The sequence below is a fragment of the Pelophylax lessonae genome (assembly GCF_965119305.1).
Source record: "Pelophylax lessonae genome assembly, chromosome: 12".
Classification (NCBI taxonomy): Eukaryota; Metazoa; Chordata; class Amphibia; order Anura; family Ranidae; genus Pelophylax; species Pelophylax lessonae.
Window position 1 is genome coordinate 169699579 of NC_138779.1, and position 17037 is coordinate 169716615.

General features: G+C 42.4%; 1 protein-coding gene across 4 annotated transcripts in view; it reads left to right on the forward strand.

Annotated features, from left to right (window-relative positions):
- Positions 1 to 388: 388 nt before the first annotated feature.
- Positions 389 to 17037, forward strand: part of PPFIA3 (PTPRF interacting protein alpha 3) — a 417083-nt gene continuing 400434 nt past the window's right edge. For all 4 annotated transcript variants that reach the window (XM_082273791.1, XM_082273792.1, XM_082273794.1 and 1 more), the window contains exon 1: positions 389 to 720. In XM_082273791.1, the coding sequence (XP_082129917.1) occupies positions 487 to 720 (234 nt within the window). In that variant the 5' untranslated portion in view covers positions 389 to 486. The remainder of the gene's footprint in view (positions 721 to 17037) is intronic.

Below are 17037 nucleotides of genomic sequence, written 5' to 3' on the forward strand. Positions count from 1 at the left end.
GTTGCTTTGGGTTCTTAAATATTTAACATTTAACTTTGCTTGCTGCAATTGAATAAGCCCATGTGTCTACTAAATATTTTTGATTACACGTTTAACATGTATCTAAACTATTTATTTTTTTTTTATTTTTTTTTTAGGTGCTGTTAATCTTCACGTTATAGTTTAAATTAACTGTGACTGTTACAAGTGGAATCCTGAATTCTTGTCCTACATCATCATCTATCAGTGTGGCCTGCTTTGAAGGATCTTCCTGCCTGTAAAAGATGCCTAGAGCTGGGCCCTACACTTAGCCTTCATATGAATGGTGTCCTCTACTACATCATCACGGAGATAATATACGTGGATCTGCTCCTGCACCGTGTCCACGTCCCACCTATCTGACTTGATTGGATTTGTGCGTGGTATTACTGGCAATTCCCCCCTTCCCTCGTGCCTTTTTATATTTTTTTTTTCCTGGTGTTTGTTTTGTAACCTCAAAGTTTCAAGATGATGTGTGAAGTTATGCCCACCATTAATGAGGACAACCGTCGGGGCTCCACTTATGGCTCCGACGATGCTAACTTTGAACAACTTATGGTCAACATGTTAAATGAGAGGGAACGACTGCTGGAGACTCTCCGGGAAACGCAAGAGAGCTTGGCCACAGCACAACTGCGCTTACGGGAATTGGGTCACGAAAAAGAGTCACTTCAGAGGCAACTTAACATCGCTCTACCACAGGTGAGATACACATTACCATCATTTATATAGAGAAGTTCCCCATCAAGAGCGATTTCATTTTAAAGAGACTCAGACACTTGCCAATTCAATTTGGTCAGTGTCCTAAGTGAGCAAAATGAAGGCTTCTACTTAATGCTAAACTATAAACAAGGTACTAAATGCACAGTTAAAATGCACATAGGATGACTTTTCTCTGCAAAAGGTATTGTGTTCAGCCAGTTGTATGTTCTGTACACCCTGCCAGACAGATAAAGATCAAAGTGCTCACTCTGTCCTATCAGCATGTTTACTACCTATACCTTCCTTGGTTTGAGAAACAGACCCCTGTTACCCCCGAATTTGTTTTCTAGCATTTTCTGTTCGGTTTAGAAAAGTAAAGAATAAAGGAAGTTATATTGGACTAAGGTTAGGATCTATTCTGTATTTTTTATATTTTTTAGAACATGTTTATTATGTATGCATTATCTATTTTTAACACAAAATTTGGTTTTACAATATTTCACTTGTGGTTGGCTAAATTTTAAATAATGCTTGTAAATATTTAAATATTTTTTCAAGCCAGTAGGTGGAGCCCAAGACTCCTTTTCAGTTTTTTTTTTTTTTTTTTTTGTTTTCATAAATATTTAAGCCTATTTTCATTTAAAAAAATGGTTAAGGTGTATAACATTGGCATAAGCTGATATAAGCAATGTGATACAGTCCTTTAGTCAGTTAGTGTTTATGCAACAAAAAGGAATAAATAAGGTGCAGCACTCAAATGTTACATGATAACCTAGTGCAATGTGCTACTCAAACTAATACATCGTATGGTGATAGTAAATTGTAACACTATAATGTCCCTCCCTCCCTCCTTCCCTCCTTCCCTCCCTCCCTCCCTCCCCTCCTTCCCTCCCTCCCTCCCTCCTTCCTTCCTTCCCTTCCCTTCCCTTCCCTTCCCTTCCCTTCCCTTCCCTTCCCTTCCTTCCCTTCCTTCCCTTCCTTCCCTTCCTTCCCTTCCTTCCCTCCTTCCCTCCCTCCCTCCTTCCCTCCTATACATAAAAAAAGTGCATTCAATTTTGTGGTATGGTATGAAGGCAAATGTTCCTAAAAGTGTTATACAATGTTGAGAGCAGTGGCTGTGTCCCTGTGCTATAGTATGCCCATGGCATGGAGATCTTATAGGCACTAGCAGAATTAGATGGTTTTGACTAACCAATAAAGGTTTCACAAACATTTGATGGGATGCTGATGTTGTATCAGTTATATTGCATAATATATAATAAGCATATGGGAAAAATGATGATCCAGTGGAGCCACTGAAGCCACCAGTACCTGGGCCCTGTCTGGCAGAAGGGAACCCCTTATAACATCAGGCTGGTTACCCCTGTAGGGGTATTGAGCTCCGGTGAGTGCAGGCAGAATTGAGAGGGGAGCACTAGTTTCCTCACCTGGCACGTTCCATCTGGATCACCCCGAGATTCACCCATCAATTCTCTCTCAAATTTATTTCACCAATTAATCACCTTGATGGACTAATATTGTTGAATTAAATTTAATTAAATTTGAGTCACTTTTGTTCACTTTATTGGCCACCCTGTAGAGCAGGTCTCTGCAAATTCAGTTGGGCAGGCCACACCAAGTCACTTTATATGTAATAAATCTGTGGTTCTTCATATATTTGCCTTTGTACATATAATTTATGTGAAATTAACTACCACTATGCCACTTTATTATATATTTATTGATCACGCTAGTCATCTGTTCAATATCACCAGCTTTGAACTTACCCACATTCACTGACCACCTGCTGATATATTTTGGATACTATATATTTATTTATACATCTGTCACCTTTCACCAAGCACCTTACATTTATTCATATTTATACTATAATTATCAAGTAAAAAATGAATTGGCCACATCACGATTTAACACCTTTACTGCACTATTTGCACTTTTTAATATTTATTTTATTTATATGTATTGTTTGCAATTATTGTGATGTGAAAAGGGTAATACGATCATAAATACTTTGGAATACCCTGTGTTGGAATTAGACATATGCCGGTTTTCGGTAATTCGATATATCGCGGTATTGCATAGCCACGGTATTGTTATTGTGGCATTTTTAAAATACTGAGTTTCTCTGCTCCTGGGTCTGACTTGTGAATTGATACATTTCAGTGAGCTGGATGACTCATTCACTCACACAGCAGTTCACTCACTCAATAGAAAACAGCTCTGGTAATATGATCCTAGAGTGAGAGACTTGGCTCCTCCCTGTAACCAATCAGATGGCTCCCACTCAGCACACACCCACGTGCTTTTTCCAGGGCTCAGACACAGAAACACTGCTAATACAAGCAAGTTTCTGCAGATAGATAGAATTAGATAGATAGAATTAGATAGATATTATATATATATTTATATATAGATAGAGATATACATACATACATACATACATACATACATACATACATACATGGGCATAGCAGCATATCATATATATATATATATATACACACACACACACATGCATAGCAGCCCACATTACATTATTATATAGCCATCAAGCAGTGTCTGGCCTACCTGGTGATGACTGGTCCTGGCACTCTGATCCGATGGCCTGGTCTTTAAAGGAGCAAATCCTTGCGGTCCAGAAGTGGTTAAACCTGCAGGAGGACCGGTGTTTTTATCTATTAATGACTTTACTATTGCTTTAGGCCTGGTTCACATGTATGCGGGTTGGGGGCCCACATTTGCACAGGCATAGCAGCCCATTGATGTGAATGGGCTTGAGCTGCTATGCCTGCGTTTTCAGCTGAAAAAAGGTGCATGCAGAATTTAAAAAAATGCAGTGGCCATGAAATCCATCCTTCTTTTGCACCATGCGACTTACCTGCCGTTGCTGCACACGCAAACTGTTTTTAAATGCCGTGCCCACGTATACAAAAAATGCAGAAAGCTTGCCAGAGCAGGAACTGCAGGTTAGTCGCATGGTGCAAAAGCAGGATGGATTTCAAGGCCACTGAATTTAAAAAAATGCTGCATGCGCCTTTTTTCTGCGGAAAATGAGGGCATAGCAGCCCGTTCAAATCAATGGGCTGCTATGCCTGTGCAAATGTGGGCCGCCAACCCGCATACATGTGAACCACCAACCTGCATACATGTGAACCAGGCCTAAAGCAATAGTAAAGTAATTTATAAATAACACCTCCTTCAGGTTTAATCACTTCTTGACCACAAGGATTTGCCCTCTTAATGACCAGGCCATCGGATCGGAGCCGAGCGCCAGGACCAGTTATCACCAGTTAGGCCAGACACTGCTTGATGACCTATTTGAGGCCTGTTTCACAGAGTCTGTACTGACTGACTATATAATAATGTGCATAAGTGAACCAAAGCCCCTAAATTCAGCAATGAAATTGAAGTGAGGTGGAAATTTAATAATTTAAATTTAATAATTGAATACCGTGATAATACCGTATACCGTGGCAAAACCTTAATCAATTAATCGCAGCATGAAAATCTGATACCGTCACAAGCCTAGTTGGAATATCCTATTTTTAACGTCTATATATAGTGCCCCTTAATATCTACTGAAAGACAGCGCCATTTACCTCACTAACCTCTTTAAAAGGGTGAACACTAGCTAAAACTTTTAAAAGCAAAACTAAACCCTCCTGTCCTTTATAGCCAAACTAAGTTGCCATCTTAGAGTCTGTTTGATCTGCAGTTGTCATGGTGCTGCACATGTGACCAGTTATGACACCAGCATTTTGGTGGGTTAACAGTTTTCTTGAAAACGCAAGCAACTATGACAGTTATTCATGACATGCATTGAATGTAATTGTTATGAGAAACCGGTAAATTGATGGGCAAGAAATGGGAATTATGGGACTTTTAAGGTGCACAATAGAGCTATATTTAAATATAATAATGGAGAAAAATCTATTTCTTTCCATAAAAATTATATAATTTTATTGATTACAAATAGGCACATGTAATTTTTAAAAACATAAAAGAAAAAAGAACTTTTTCGACATAAGGAAATTGCTTCTTCAGGAGACTTATAGACATCTTTACAAGTGAAATTCTGTATGTAACAAAGAGAAATTATTTACAAGATGAAGATACATAAATAAATTACATAAATCACAACCTACACTTTTTAATTGTTAATTACAAAGTTGTTGAGGCGTACCTCAAAAAATGGTGGACTGCACCTTCCATAAAAAGAAGACTGTGACAGAAGGAGCCGAGGACGCCTACCACCCCTGGTATTACCAATCAAAGAGGAGGGAAAGCCAGGACAAAGGATGGAAGATCTAATTTATATTGAAATAAAATTCCATAGTTTAGGATTGACCAAATTTAAGAATTTATTATTATTGAAACTTTCATTTAGTCCTTTTTGTATATAAATCTTTTTTATAGTACCTTATTTTTTATCCATTAAGAGGACAAAAATGGGTTGCCATCTGAATGATAAGGGTGCCAGATAATATACCTGTATAGCATCAAAGACAAACGATTTTTCTTATAATTTATTTGGTATTATAATTGGTGAAAGCACCTTTGCATTAGAATTTCAATTTAATAATAATAGATTATATTTATTACCCCTTTTGGATGGAATGTATAAATGTTTAGGTTAGGGATGCACCGAAATTTCAGCCACCGAAATTATCGGACGAAAATGGGCCTATCCCATTTCGGCCGATAATGGGTTAAAAATGCCGAAATTAGCAGGTTTAAAAAGTCCCGCCTCTGGCCGGCCGCCCGCCTCTACTATGATCTGTTCATGAATGAACTGACACTCCGGGCGGGGGGAGCGGCCGCTAATAACTATACCTATGTGAGCCTTCACTTCCTTGTCAGCGGAGGACGATGAGCATGAATGAACTGACACTCCGGGCGAGGGGAGCGGCCGCTAATAACTATACCTATGTGAGCTTCACTTCCTTGTCAGCGGAGGACGATGAGCATGAATGAACTGACACTCCGGGCGAGGGGAGCGGCCGCTAATAACTATACCTATGTGAGCTTCACTTCCTTTTCAGCGGAGGACGATGAGCATGAATGGAATGAACTGACCTGACACCGGGTTGGAGGAGCGGCCGCTAATAGATATAACTATGTGAGCTTCACTTCCCTGTCAGAGGAGATACCCGCCTGATAGGGAAGTGAAGCGCTCACATAGTTATATCTATTAGCGGCCGCTCCCCCCGCCCGGTCTGTCAGTCCATTCATGCTCCATTCATGCTCACCGCCCCCCGCTGACAAGGAAGTGAAGCTCACATAGGTATAGTTATTAGCGGCCGCTCCCCCCCGCCCTTCCGCCTGGAGTGTCAGTCCATTCATGCTCATCGTCCCCCCGTTGACAAGGAAGTGAAGGCTCACATAGTTACAGCTACCGTATTAGCGGCCGCTCGCCCGTCCTCCCGACCGGTATGTCACTTCATTCATACACAGATCGTAGTAGTAGTAGTAGTGACATCACCGGGAGGCGGGCGGCCGGCCAGAGGCGGGACTTTTGAATGAAGGACACCGGAGGAGCAATCAGCAGAGTGACACTACAGTAAGGAGATTGAATCGCTGGGATGGGGAGGGACGCTGAGGCAGAGGGGGGGAGGGTGTACTGCCGAGGGGGACGCTGAGGCAGTGGGGGGGTTAGCTGAGGCAGCTTACCAATGGTATTTGTATTATGCAGCATGAGGGGGTTAATGTATTGTCACTGCTGGTCACTGATGCATTAGTGAATGACAAGTGGCAATTAATTAACCCCTTTGTGCTGCATTAGTGCAACCCGTGTTAATTAACACTAATACTGGTTGCACTAATGCAGCACAAAGGGGTTAATTAACTGCCACTGGTCGGTCACTAATAGATGAGTGACCAGCAGTAGCAATACATTAACCCCCTCATGCTGCATAATACTAATACCATTGGTAATTAAATTAACCACTTGCCAACCCGTCACAGTACATATACTGTGACAGGGTGGCAGCGACAGGTGTACGTCGCTGCCTGTTTTTGGTGTATGCCCCTCTTCTATCTAATTTAAAATTATTTGGGGGAAAAAAAGTCATTTTCGGTTTCGGTTTTCGGCCAAGGGCATCCTGCATTTTCGGTTTCGGCCCAAAATTTTCATTTCGGTGCATCCCTAGTTTAGGTTTCCACACTCTCATTAATGCCAGCAGATAAGGGTATATCCAGAATGGGTTGGCACTACTGAACAGATGGATATATGAGCAAAAATCCCTTGTGTCTATAGATGAAATGCAAATAATTAGGCAAAAAAATGATATCCTGAATTTATATATCCTCTCACAATAACACAAGAAAAATAAATACCTGTAGTTATAACGGGGTATGTGGAAGAGGATTATTTAATTGGGGAGAGTGTCCCCCAATGGCAGAATTACCACAACCACTTCGCTAGAAAAAGGGAAGAAAAAATATCCATTGATTTTAAGAAAGGCATATTATAAAGGTATAATCAATTGATTCAATAGAGGAGGGAAGTCAAAACACAAAGGCTCCCTTTCATCTCATATTTGTAGTCGTTCCAATGCAATTTGGTCAAATGTAAAGTTATTACCTGCATAAGTTGCTTCCTTGTAGCACCGCACAGTCTGTGAGACTGTCGGTATTGCGGCTGGCTTTTTATTTCCCCCCCTCCACTCTGGCAGCGTTTTGCGTCACGTCCGGAGTGAGAGCAGAATGTTCGTCCAGTTAATGTTTCCCCTCTGATAGAGAAGCCCAATCACTGGATAGCGGGCTTCAGATGACAGCGTATTCCGGACATGACACAATGCGCATGCGCAGAGCATCTAAAAAAGCCGAAATCACCATCAAACAAAAAGGAAAAATCTATCTCAATAAGAATGAAAAGAAATGGAAACCGGACTAATACAGTAGACGTTCAAAAATGTATATTGCCCCTATTTGTACATTTACAAAATAAATAAAAAACAAAATAGAAGATTATATTTGAGATATTAATTCTCCTAGAAAATTGCATCAATTTTACTATATTTTTGAAAATCTATTTTACTTTATAATAATAAACTGAAAAAGAAAAAATCCTATATTCTTCTAAAAAAAATTATTAATTATAGAAGTTAAAAAATGAAAAAAAGAAAGAAAGATGAAAAAAAGGGGGGGGGGGATTCTTTGAAAATTAAATAGAAGGTATTAGGAGGATTCATCAAATGGACAAAAAATGGCGGCCGAATCAACCCATGACCCCGGGGAAAGGTCAGGGAAGATGAAGCCGCGGGTGCTCATATGGTGGTCCAAATCGGCAGGTAGGTCCTCCATTCCTCCCCCCCCCCCAACAAAGGGAAGGAACAGTCCTTAAATCAAAAAAGGCGCAGTCTTACAAAAAATATATCAACACACATTTGTTGTCTTTATCAGTCTCATATTTAATAAAAAGGCTGAATGTCAAACAGTATATAGAAAAGAAGAATATATATTACAAAAAAAGGTTTTAAGCTGATTGCATCATTGATACCAGGATAATATGTGGCAGATAAATTGAAAATCCACTTCGTTTCTTTTTGCAGTAAGGCCTTGCTTACAAGGGAATGTGTTCAAGAGCAAAAAATATTTCATTTTATTGTTATCAAAGCTGTGATAGAGTCCCATATGGCGGCTGATGGGGCTCTCAAATTTTTTGTTTTGGACCAATTTTACATGGTCTCTGATGCAATGAAAAAAAGGTCTTTTAGTTTTGCCTATATAGAAGGCTTTGCAATCACATTGCATATAATAAACCACCCCCACAGTTTCGCAATTTGCATGAAATTTGGGCCTTTAAGTACTTCTGTTGGGTAAACTCCACTCTGCTGCATTAAACATATATTTTCAAAATTTGCATTTCTAGCATGGATGAGTTCCAGTTGGTTTATAATTATGTTTATTTTGAGTGATGGCATAATGGCTGTGAACCAATCTATCTTTTAAGGAGATCTTTTAAAAGTAATTTCGGGGTGGTCCTTTAGGTAAATTGATGGGTTTAGTTCTGCTGAAAGGCCTCATTCACACTGGCATACTACAGCATATCCCCACGCTAGGGCTGTGTTAGCCCGAGCATGAGGTCTCATGACATTGGCTTATGTAAAAGGCCTAATATGAGTCTTTGGTAAATTACTTACCCGATACTGTAAAAATTAATACTCATGGCCAAAAATGCTGAACTGGTCCACCAAATATTTGCAAATGTTCCCTAGGGATAATAGTTGCAAAAGTAGTTTGGGGAATAATTTGCTATCTCTTTAGAGATTCTGGCCAGATTCAGATATCACTGTAGCATAGGTTTATAATTTGTTTCTATTTCTGATAAATTCACGGGGCATTTTGGGGTTGAAAGCCAGATCTGGTTCCAGTCTGCCGCCGGTAATGGTACCCCAGTTTGACTTCCCATTTTGTGACCTATTTTGGAGTATTAGCACTAAAGCTAGACGGCAACAGGGAATAGATAGTGGATCATAAAAATAATAGATAATAAAATGTTGGCAGTGGATTTGTTGTGCAATGTCCCTCGAATGGTGTTGCACCCACTATATTTGTCTTAATATTGAGGAGAAAAGTAAAAAAATGCTAGCAGAAGAAAATATGTCCCCCAATGGAAGTCAAAAGACTTAACTCTGGTATTAGGCATTGCATTGTTACATGAAGGTGGTCCTAATGCTGCCATTGGATGATAGGTTGAGGTTAAGTAAGTATAGAAGAATAACAACTTGTTAAAATAGTTCACCTTGTCCCACAGTTTTAGTGAGTGCATAGTTAGAGGATTTGAAAGGGTTTGGTGTGCCAGTGTGGGGGTTGGTGGGGGGGGGGGGTACATAATGTTATCGATAGATCTTGGTGCACCATTACAAGCTTCCACTGGCACCCGCTCTGCAAAAGAAGCTAGCTGTCTATTTGAATCACATAATCATTTTTTATATATGTTTTTATTTACAGTGGGTAAAATAAGTATTGAGCATGTCACCATTTTTCTAGGTAAATATATTTACAAAAAAACCAACCACCCTCTATGTGCATCAAGGTCCCTAATTAAAAAGTACATGTAGCTTTGGAAGTCCACTCATTCAGCACTGCAAATGCAAATGATCTAAATTTTAGCATACACCGTGACTTGTTGTCATTGGGATTCATACACCAGATACTGATCTCATATATATATATATAAAAATCTCTTTTTGTACCCCATCCTCCTGAAGAAGCCTTAGTCTGAACGCGAAACATGTAGAGGCAATCTTTACTGCAGTGGATCCCTCAACACCGGATATATACCTGTATTTACTATGATCTAGGATTGAGTATCAGGTTCACACAATACTACTATTTAATTTAGCGGTGATTGAGGGATACCCACATCATTATGAATCCAATGTTATGATCTGTTTTTAACCGAATTATAATGCATCTATTTGTATCATTGTGATATATGTACATTTACAAATCTCTTTTAATGAATTCTCAATAAATATATATTTTTATGACATTAGTGTCGATTACTGTGCCGGAAAACTCCACTCCTTTAGCAATAGCTTTTCTTTTTCATAACTGATCAATTCGGACGTGGCACATATACTTAAAAGTGTCCACAAGGGCCATCTTGTGGTGACACTCCATCACTACATCATGACATGTGGTGATGTCATAACCACATGTCGATAGCACCTTTTGGTGCATAGTGCATGGTGATGTGTTGAAAACGTATTTCTCTTTCGTTCATTGAAGGACACAGCTTCATATCTTCTTTGACAAATGGGTTATGCTGCTCTTCCAAGGAGTAGGGCACTAGGCGGAAAAAGGTTAACAAAGCCGAACTACGCCTATGGGGCAGTCCCAGGTGGTATACTCCCACTTCCTGCTCTAGCATCTCAGTTTTGTTCTGCTCAGTCAGGAGTAAGGACCTAGCTCCCCACTGGGATCTTTGGTCCTAGCATTTTTTCCTTTTTAAACTGAACTTTTTTCCTTTTTGTTGTTATTTCTTTATGCAATCAAGTCTGTTGCAATGTGAGCTACAATCAACTGCTGGACTGGGTGACGCACTGGATATCCTAGATCCTTACGGTCCCCCCAGTCTGGTCAGCCATTGCGTGCAGACCACAGCTCCGCCCTAGGTTGGCTGCTACATAGACCCTCTGGACGGGGGCTGGCTGGCGAGTGAAACCCCTTTTGTGAGGACGGACATGACCTTGTCGCGGCCTGAGTCACAGCGTACCTCTGGCTGGCAGCACCCCCAATTCCAAGATAGAAAGCTGATCTGCCCGGAGTGGTGCCTGCCCGGCTACAAGGTGTGGTGAGTAGTATCCCCCCTCTCCCTTAGTGGTTTCTCGGGATGGACATGGGCCCCTTCCTGGGATGGTTGGACCCCTGGGTTGCCTTCCATGCCCCCAGCCCCTCTAAACAGTCACAGTGGGTCTTTTGACCCCAACCCACCCCCACCCCCCATGGGTGAGGTAGGAGCTTGCTTTGCCACATGCTCCAGAAGGGGGGGGGGGGGGGTTTGGTTGTTGCTGACCATGCTGTCTGGATCGCACATGGGGGGTTTTTGAGTGGGTTCCCGGTCCCCTGGGGGTTAGTGCCTGGGGCAAGGATGTCTTTTGAGCTCCAGTTCGTCTGTGATGCCTCTCAGGATGCGGCACCCTTAGTCACCAGGCTGTCCGTGACAACAATATCCTTCGGCGTATGATATGGCAAATATACTGGTCTGTGGACCAGGCTGTCTAGAGGGGCTAGTGTGATCTTCCCTTTGGGGGAATCGCCCATTCGGAGTCTTCCTGGAAGGACCTCCTCTGGAGGTACCTTGCGGACCCAGTCTGGTATGCCAAGAGCGGGTCCTTCCAGACCTGCCGACAAGGTCTCTTCTGCCTGAAGGGGTGCCATCGCCCGTGTTTGGGGTGGGGGGGGACGTCTTTGCTTCCTCCGGACCAGTGGACCTCCCTGATCAGACAGGTGGGTCCATGATTTGCTCGGTCCGACTACAAGATCTAGTTTTCGATCATCTAGTTCGGTTCTCTCCTTCCAACCTGCGTTTATCCCCAGACCGCCTTCGAGGTCTCTTCGGGGCGGTGCAAAACTTGCTGCTACAAGGGGTGATTGTTCCCATCTCAGAATTGGAACGTTTGTTTCATGGCTTTTATTTCAAATATGTTCTCAGGTCCTAGGAAGGAAAGTGGTACGGCCAATCTTGGACCTACAGTTCTGAACCACTTTGTGCGGGTAAAGATGTTTTGAATTGAGTCCATTTGTACGGTAGTAGCATCCCTACCTCAGGGGGATCTTCTGGCCTCTATTAAGAAGGCTTACCGTCATATTCCATTATATGTCAGTCATCCGCCCCGCCGGGCTTTCACGAGTGTTGGCCCTGGTGTGGGCGTTGTTGCATCAGCAGGGGATTGCGGTACTGGATTACCTGGATGATCTTCTACGAGCAGAGTCTCCGACTGTTCTGATGGACAACCGGGAGATTACTGTGCGGACTCTGGGGGTTTGGTTGGAAATTTAATTTCCAGTTATTGGCCTTTGTTCTGTCCACCTAGTTGGACTATCTGGGTCTGTTCTGGACTCGGTCTTAGCCAGGGTGTCCCTCCCATGGGACCAGTTCCAATATCTCTTCACACGAGACCTCTGCAAGAGAGTTTCTTGCTATGTGACGCGAGCATCCACAGTCTCTAGATAATCTGATCCTGTTGAGCTGGGGTACGAGAAGGTCCCTGCTTTGGTGGCTTCACTCTCGGGCACTTCAACAGGGTGACTCTTCCTTCTGCTACTGCTGGCTGGTACTGCTGGTGGGAAATGCTGGCTCGAGACACATGATGACATCAACGGAGCGAGAGTGTGAGGAGCGGCGCCATGCTAGAGAAAGCATGCTGCAGAGCCGATGCTTCCTGCCAGTTCTGACAGTCTAAATCACCGGCGGAGTGATATCAAATGCACTCTACCTGTGAGGAGACTGAGTCGAACATTCAATATCACTCCGCCTGTGACTCAGACTGTTGGGACAGAGCCGGAACTATACAGGAAGCATCGTCTCGGTTCTGACAGCCAGGATATCGCACTGCACTTGCGGGTGTTTTAGGGAGCCACAGGCCGCATGCGGGAGACTTGGGATGTCTGTATAGCAGGACTTCAGCCCAGGTACACAGCAGACTATAAATAGTGTTGTTGGCTCAATTGTGACCTCCCCAGACCTGAAAGTGGAGTAGGTGGCAAGATTAGGTTGGTGGTTTATGTTCTCTCAATGGTAATGATGTTGCTTCCAAGTTGCCATTTCACTTGGGAGCAATGCAATTATTTTTATCCTGTAACACCATTTTAGTCTTGAATGAAAGAAGGCAGACATAGGAGGCATGCTGAAGTTTTCACAGCTTTTATAGCAGCTTCTTAGAATTATATTAAAATATATTTCACAGCCTCAGTCATGCGTCATTCCTAGCGTGTCGGTGGAAGCAGGGGTTTATTAGAATGAAGTGTAACTTGGTCTACAAAGTTTTTATTTTACGTGTAAATTTTGGTCATCTTTATCGCTGATATAAAAAAATAATTACAAATTTTATATGAAAACTTTAGTGTATTTTAAGTGAGCATACATTTTGAGTTATTAAGCCTAATTCACTAAAAGGAAGGAGTAAAAATGCTCACTCCCCATTTAACTACTCCCATCTAGAGTAATTAACACCTCAAGTAGGCGAACCTGAAAATGTAAAATTACGGCTAGATGCAATAGTGAATCTCGATTAGAGTATACCAATTCATGATCGCGTTTTCATAAACGGAAATTCCTATATTCTGAATTAATTTTACAGAGCAATGTCAGCTATTATGGATACATTTATTTTTTATGTATAGTTATGTATCGGTTATGTGTTTTAACCTTTAGATTTCCTATTCACAGACTACAGAGCTTTCTAAATATCAATATTCATTCTTTATTCATCCTAAACTTTCAGGCATGTCTAATTGTACTCAGCACATTGGTGTAGTGGTCTATGCCCATGGACAAAGACTGCTAGGTCATGAGTTCTAGTCCCAGCCATGCTAACACCCTGCGTGTTTGCCGGTGTGTGATTTGTTTTTTGCCACATAGTAATACCTTGGCTACATCACATAAAATTGCATGTAAATGTCTATGTACATTCGGGAAATAGACATGCATATGTGCCAGTTGCAATTAGGAGTTCGCCGAGTTTCAGCATTCACAGCTGGCTAAAATGTATGTAGGTGATGGCATACTTCGGATTTGAACCCGTCCTCTCAGTGTTTAAAGATAGGAGTGCTTACCATTAATCATTGAGCTGAGCACAATTCTACTTGGAATATTAAGTAGTCCCATGCTTGAATAAATAAGATAAATCTCGAAAATATATATAGTGCTCAAATGTATGATCAGTGTAAAATCGACACCAATTTGTAATGTATTTACGGCTCCCGGCAATATAGATAAAAAAAACAGCGTAGGGTCCTCCCCCCCCCCCCCCCCCCAGTCCATTCCGGTCTGGTATGGATTTTAAGGGGAACCACGCCAAAATTAAAAAAATAAATGGTGTGGAGTCCCCCCTGAAATCCATACTAGACCCTTATCCGAGCATGCAGCCAGGCCACTTGCCCTCAACATGGGGAGGATGCTTTGGGGCCCCCCAAAGCACCTTGTCCCCATGTTGATGGGGACAATGGCCTCTTCCCAACAACCCTGAGCTGTGGTTGTGGGGGTCTGCGGGTGGGGGGCTTATCGGAATCTGGAAGCCTCCTTTAACAAGGGGGCCCCCAGATCCCGCCCCCCCATGTGAATGGGTATCTGGTACATCGTACTCCTACCCATTCTACAAAAAAGTAAAAACCACAGAACACAGTTTTAGACAAAAAAAATAGTATCCCTTGATGTAAATCCATCGTCAATCACGACGCCCACCGGACCCGAAAAATAGAAAAAAAACAAAAACGCTTTGCCTCTTCTGAGGCTACCTGCCGTATGCCAATATTGAGTTTTGACAGCTCTTTTATAGGCAAGGAGCAGGGCCACCCGGTTACGTCACCCATCTGGCATCACACCATTTTTTAAATAAAGGACTTGTCAAAAACTGTGTTCTGTGGTTTTTACTTTTTTACAATTTTTGGGGAATGGGTAGGGGCAGGATCTTGGGATCCACTTGGTAAAGGGGGCTTCCAGATTCCGATAAGCTCCCCATCCGCAGACCCCCACAACCACAGCCCAGGGTTATCGGTAAGAGGCCCTTGTTCCCATCAACATGGGGACAAGAGAGGTGGTAGTGATTCTGGTCATTCCGGTGACACCAGACTGTCCTCACAGGGCTTGGTACGTGGACCTGGTAAGGTTGATCGCTGATACTCCTTGGAGGATCTCAGGAAAGATCTGCTGTCTCAAGGGCAGATCTTCCACCCTGCTTTACAGTCTCTGGCTTTAACGGCGTGGCTGTTGAAAGCCAGGTACTGAGGGATTAGGGGTCTTTCTGACTCTGTGATTCCTACACTATTGAAGGCCAGGAAGTCTACCTGCAGGAAGATCTATCATTGTATGTGGAAATCGTACATTTCATGGTGTTAATCGCTGAAGGTACACCCTCGTTTGTTCTTGATAGCTAGGGTTTTAACCTTTCTTCAAAGGGGGGTCGAACAGCGTATGCCTTTGGGTACTATCAAAGGCCAAGTGTCGGCTTTGACTATTTATTTACAGCGCCCCTTAGCTACGACGCATGCCCTGATTCACATTTTATTCAGGGGGTGTGTCATATTGCTCCTCCGAGGCGATCCCTGCTGCCTCCATGGGATCTGTATTTTGTATTATCTGTTCTTCAAAACCCTCCTTTTGAGAACATTAGGGAGATTCATCTGCTTATGTTATCTCAGAAGGTTACCTTTTTGGTGGTTATCACTTCTGGCCGCAGAGTGTCTGAATTGGTGGCTTTCTCCTGCTTTTCACCTTATCTGGTGGTCCACAGAGATAAAGTGGTACTTCGACCTAATCAGTCGTTTCTTCCTAAGGTGGTTTCTGATTTCCATTTGAATGAAGACATTGTACTGCCTTCACTCTGTCCAAAGCCCAAGCATCCCAAGGAAATTGCATTGCATTCTTTTGCTGTGGTTCGGCAATTGGGGTTTGCCTGGCAGCTACTGAATCTTTTAGGAAATCGGACTCTCTCTCTTTGTCCTTACAGAAGGACCTCAAAGGATTGGCTGCGTCTGCTGCGAACATATCCAGTTGGATGAGACAGATGGTGGTTCAGACTTATTCACTAAAGGGTCAGGTTCCTCCTTTCCTGGTGAAGGTGCATGCTACTAGGGCGCTGAGTGCCTCTTGGGCTTTTCGCCATCAGTGATGCAAGTGTGCAAGGCGGCAACTTGGTCATCGGTGCACACGTTTACAAAATTCTACAAGGTAGATATGTTGGCATCTTGGGATGCCTCTTTTGGCTGAAAGGTTTTGCAGGCTGCTGTCTAAAAGATAACTTTTTTTTCTCTTTGAGGGTGTATGTTTGTTTTTTTTAGGTGAGCTCCAGTTGTTCCTGGTTGTTCCTGGTTGAGCTTGTTACCTGGTTGGCTGTGTTTAGCCTTGGGAAATTATGTTCTTCTTTGCGTTGTTTTTCCCACCCCTCATGCAAATACTGCTTTGGGACGTCCCAATGGTCAAGAAGATATGAAGCTGCATCTGTCAATGAACAATAGAGAAAACTGGATTTTTTACTTACCGTAAAATCCTTTTCTCTGAAGTTCATTGACAGACGCAGCACCCACCCCTCTAATTATGAGTGGAATGGGGTTGTTGTCTTCTAAACACTGCTTGCAATGAAACTGAGGGCTGTAGCAGTGTGTGTGTGTGTGGGGTTATACCTGCAGGGACTGCCCCATAGGCGTGGTAAGGTTTTTTCCTGCCTAGTGTCCTACTCCTGTAGAGGGCAGCATAACCCAATGGTTAAGAAGAATATGGAGCTGCGTCTGTCAATGAAGTTCAGAGAAAAGGATTTTACGGTAAGTCAAGAATCAATTTTTTATGTCAGTTACATATTTTTAGGCATTTTTCACATGGCAAGCATGCTCCGATTTCTCTTTGAAAAGCAATCTTCGGTTTATATCTGGTTTACACGTATTCAAGGTGGCACTTCTGCTGCCTACTGAATGTCTGTTATAATTTAATATTTTCTATTGAAATGCCATGCCGCAACCACGTGCCAATAGTTTGTCTTGCAGTGGCTGTGTGATCGTATTGATTTAAATGGGCGAGTTTGGCAAGCAGTACAGCTTGGCAAACTCGTCGTACTGCGTTAAATTGCTGCTTCGCGAATTATCATGGCCGCT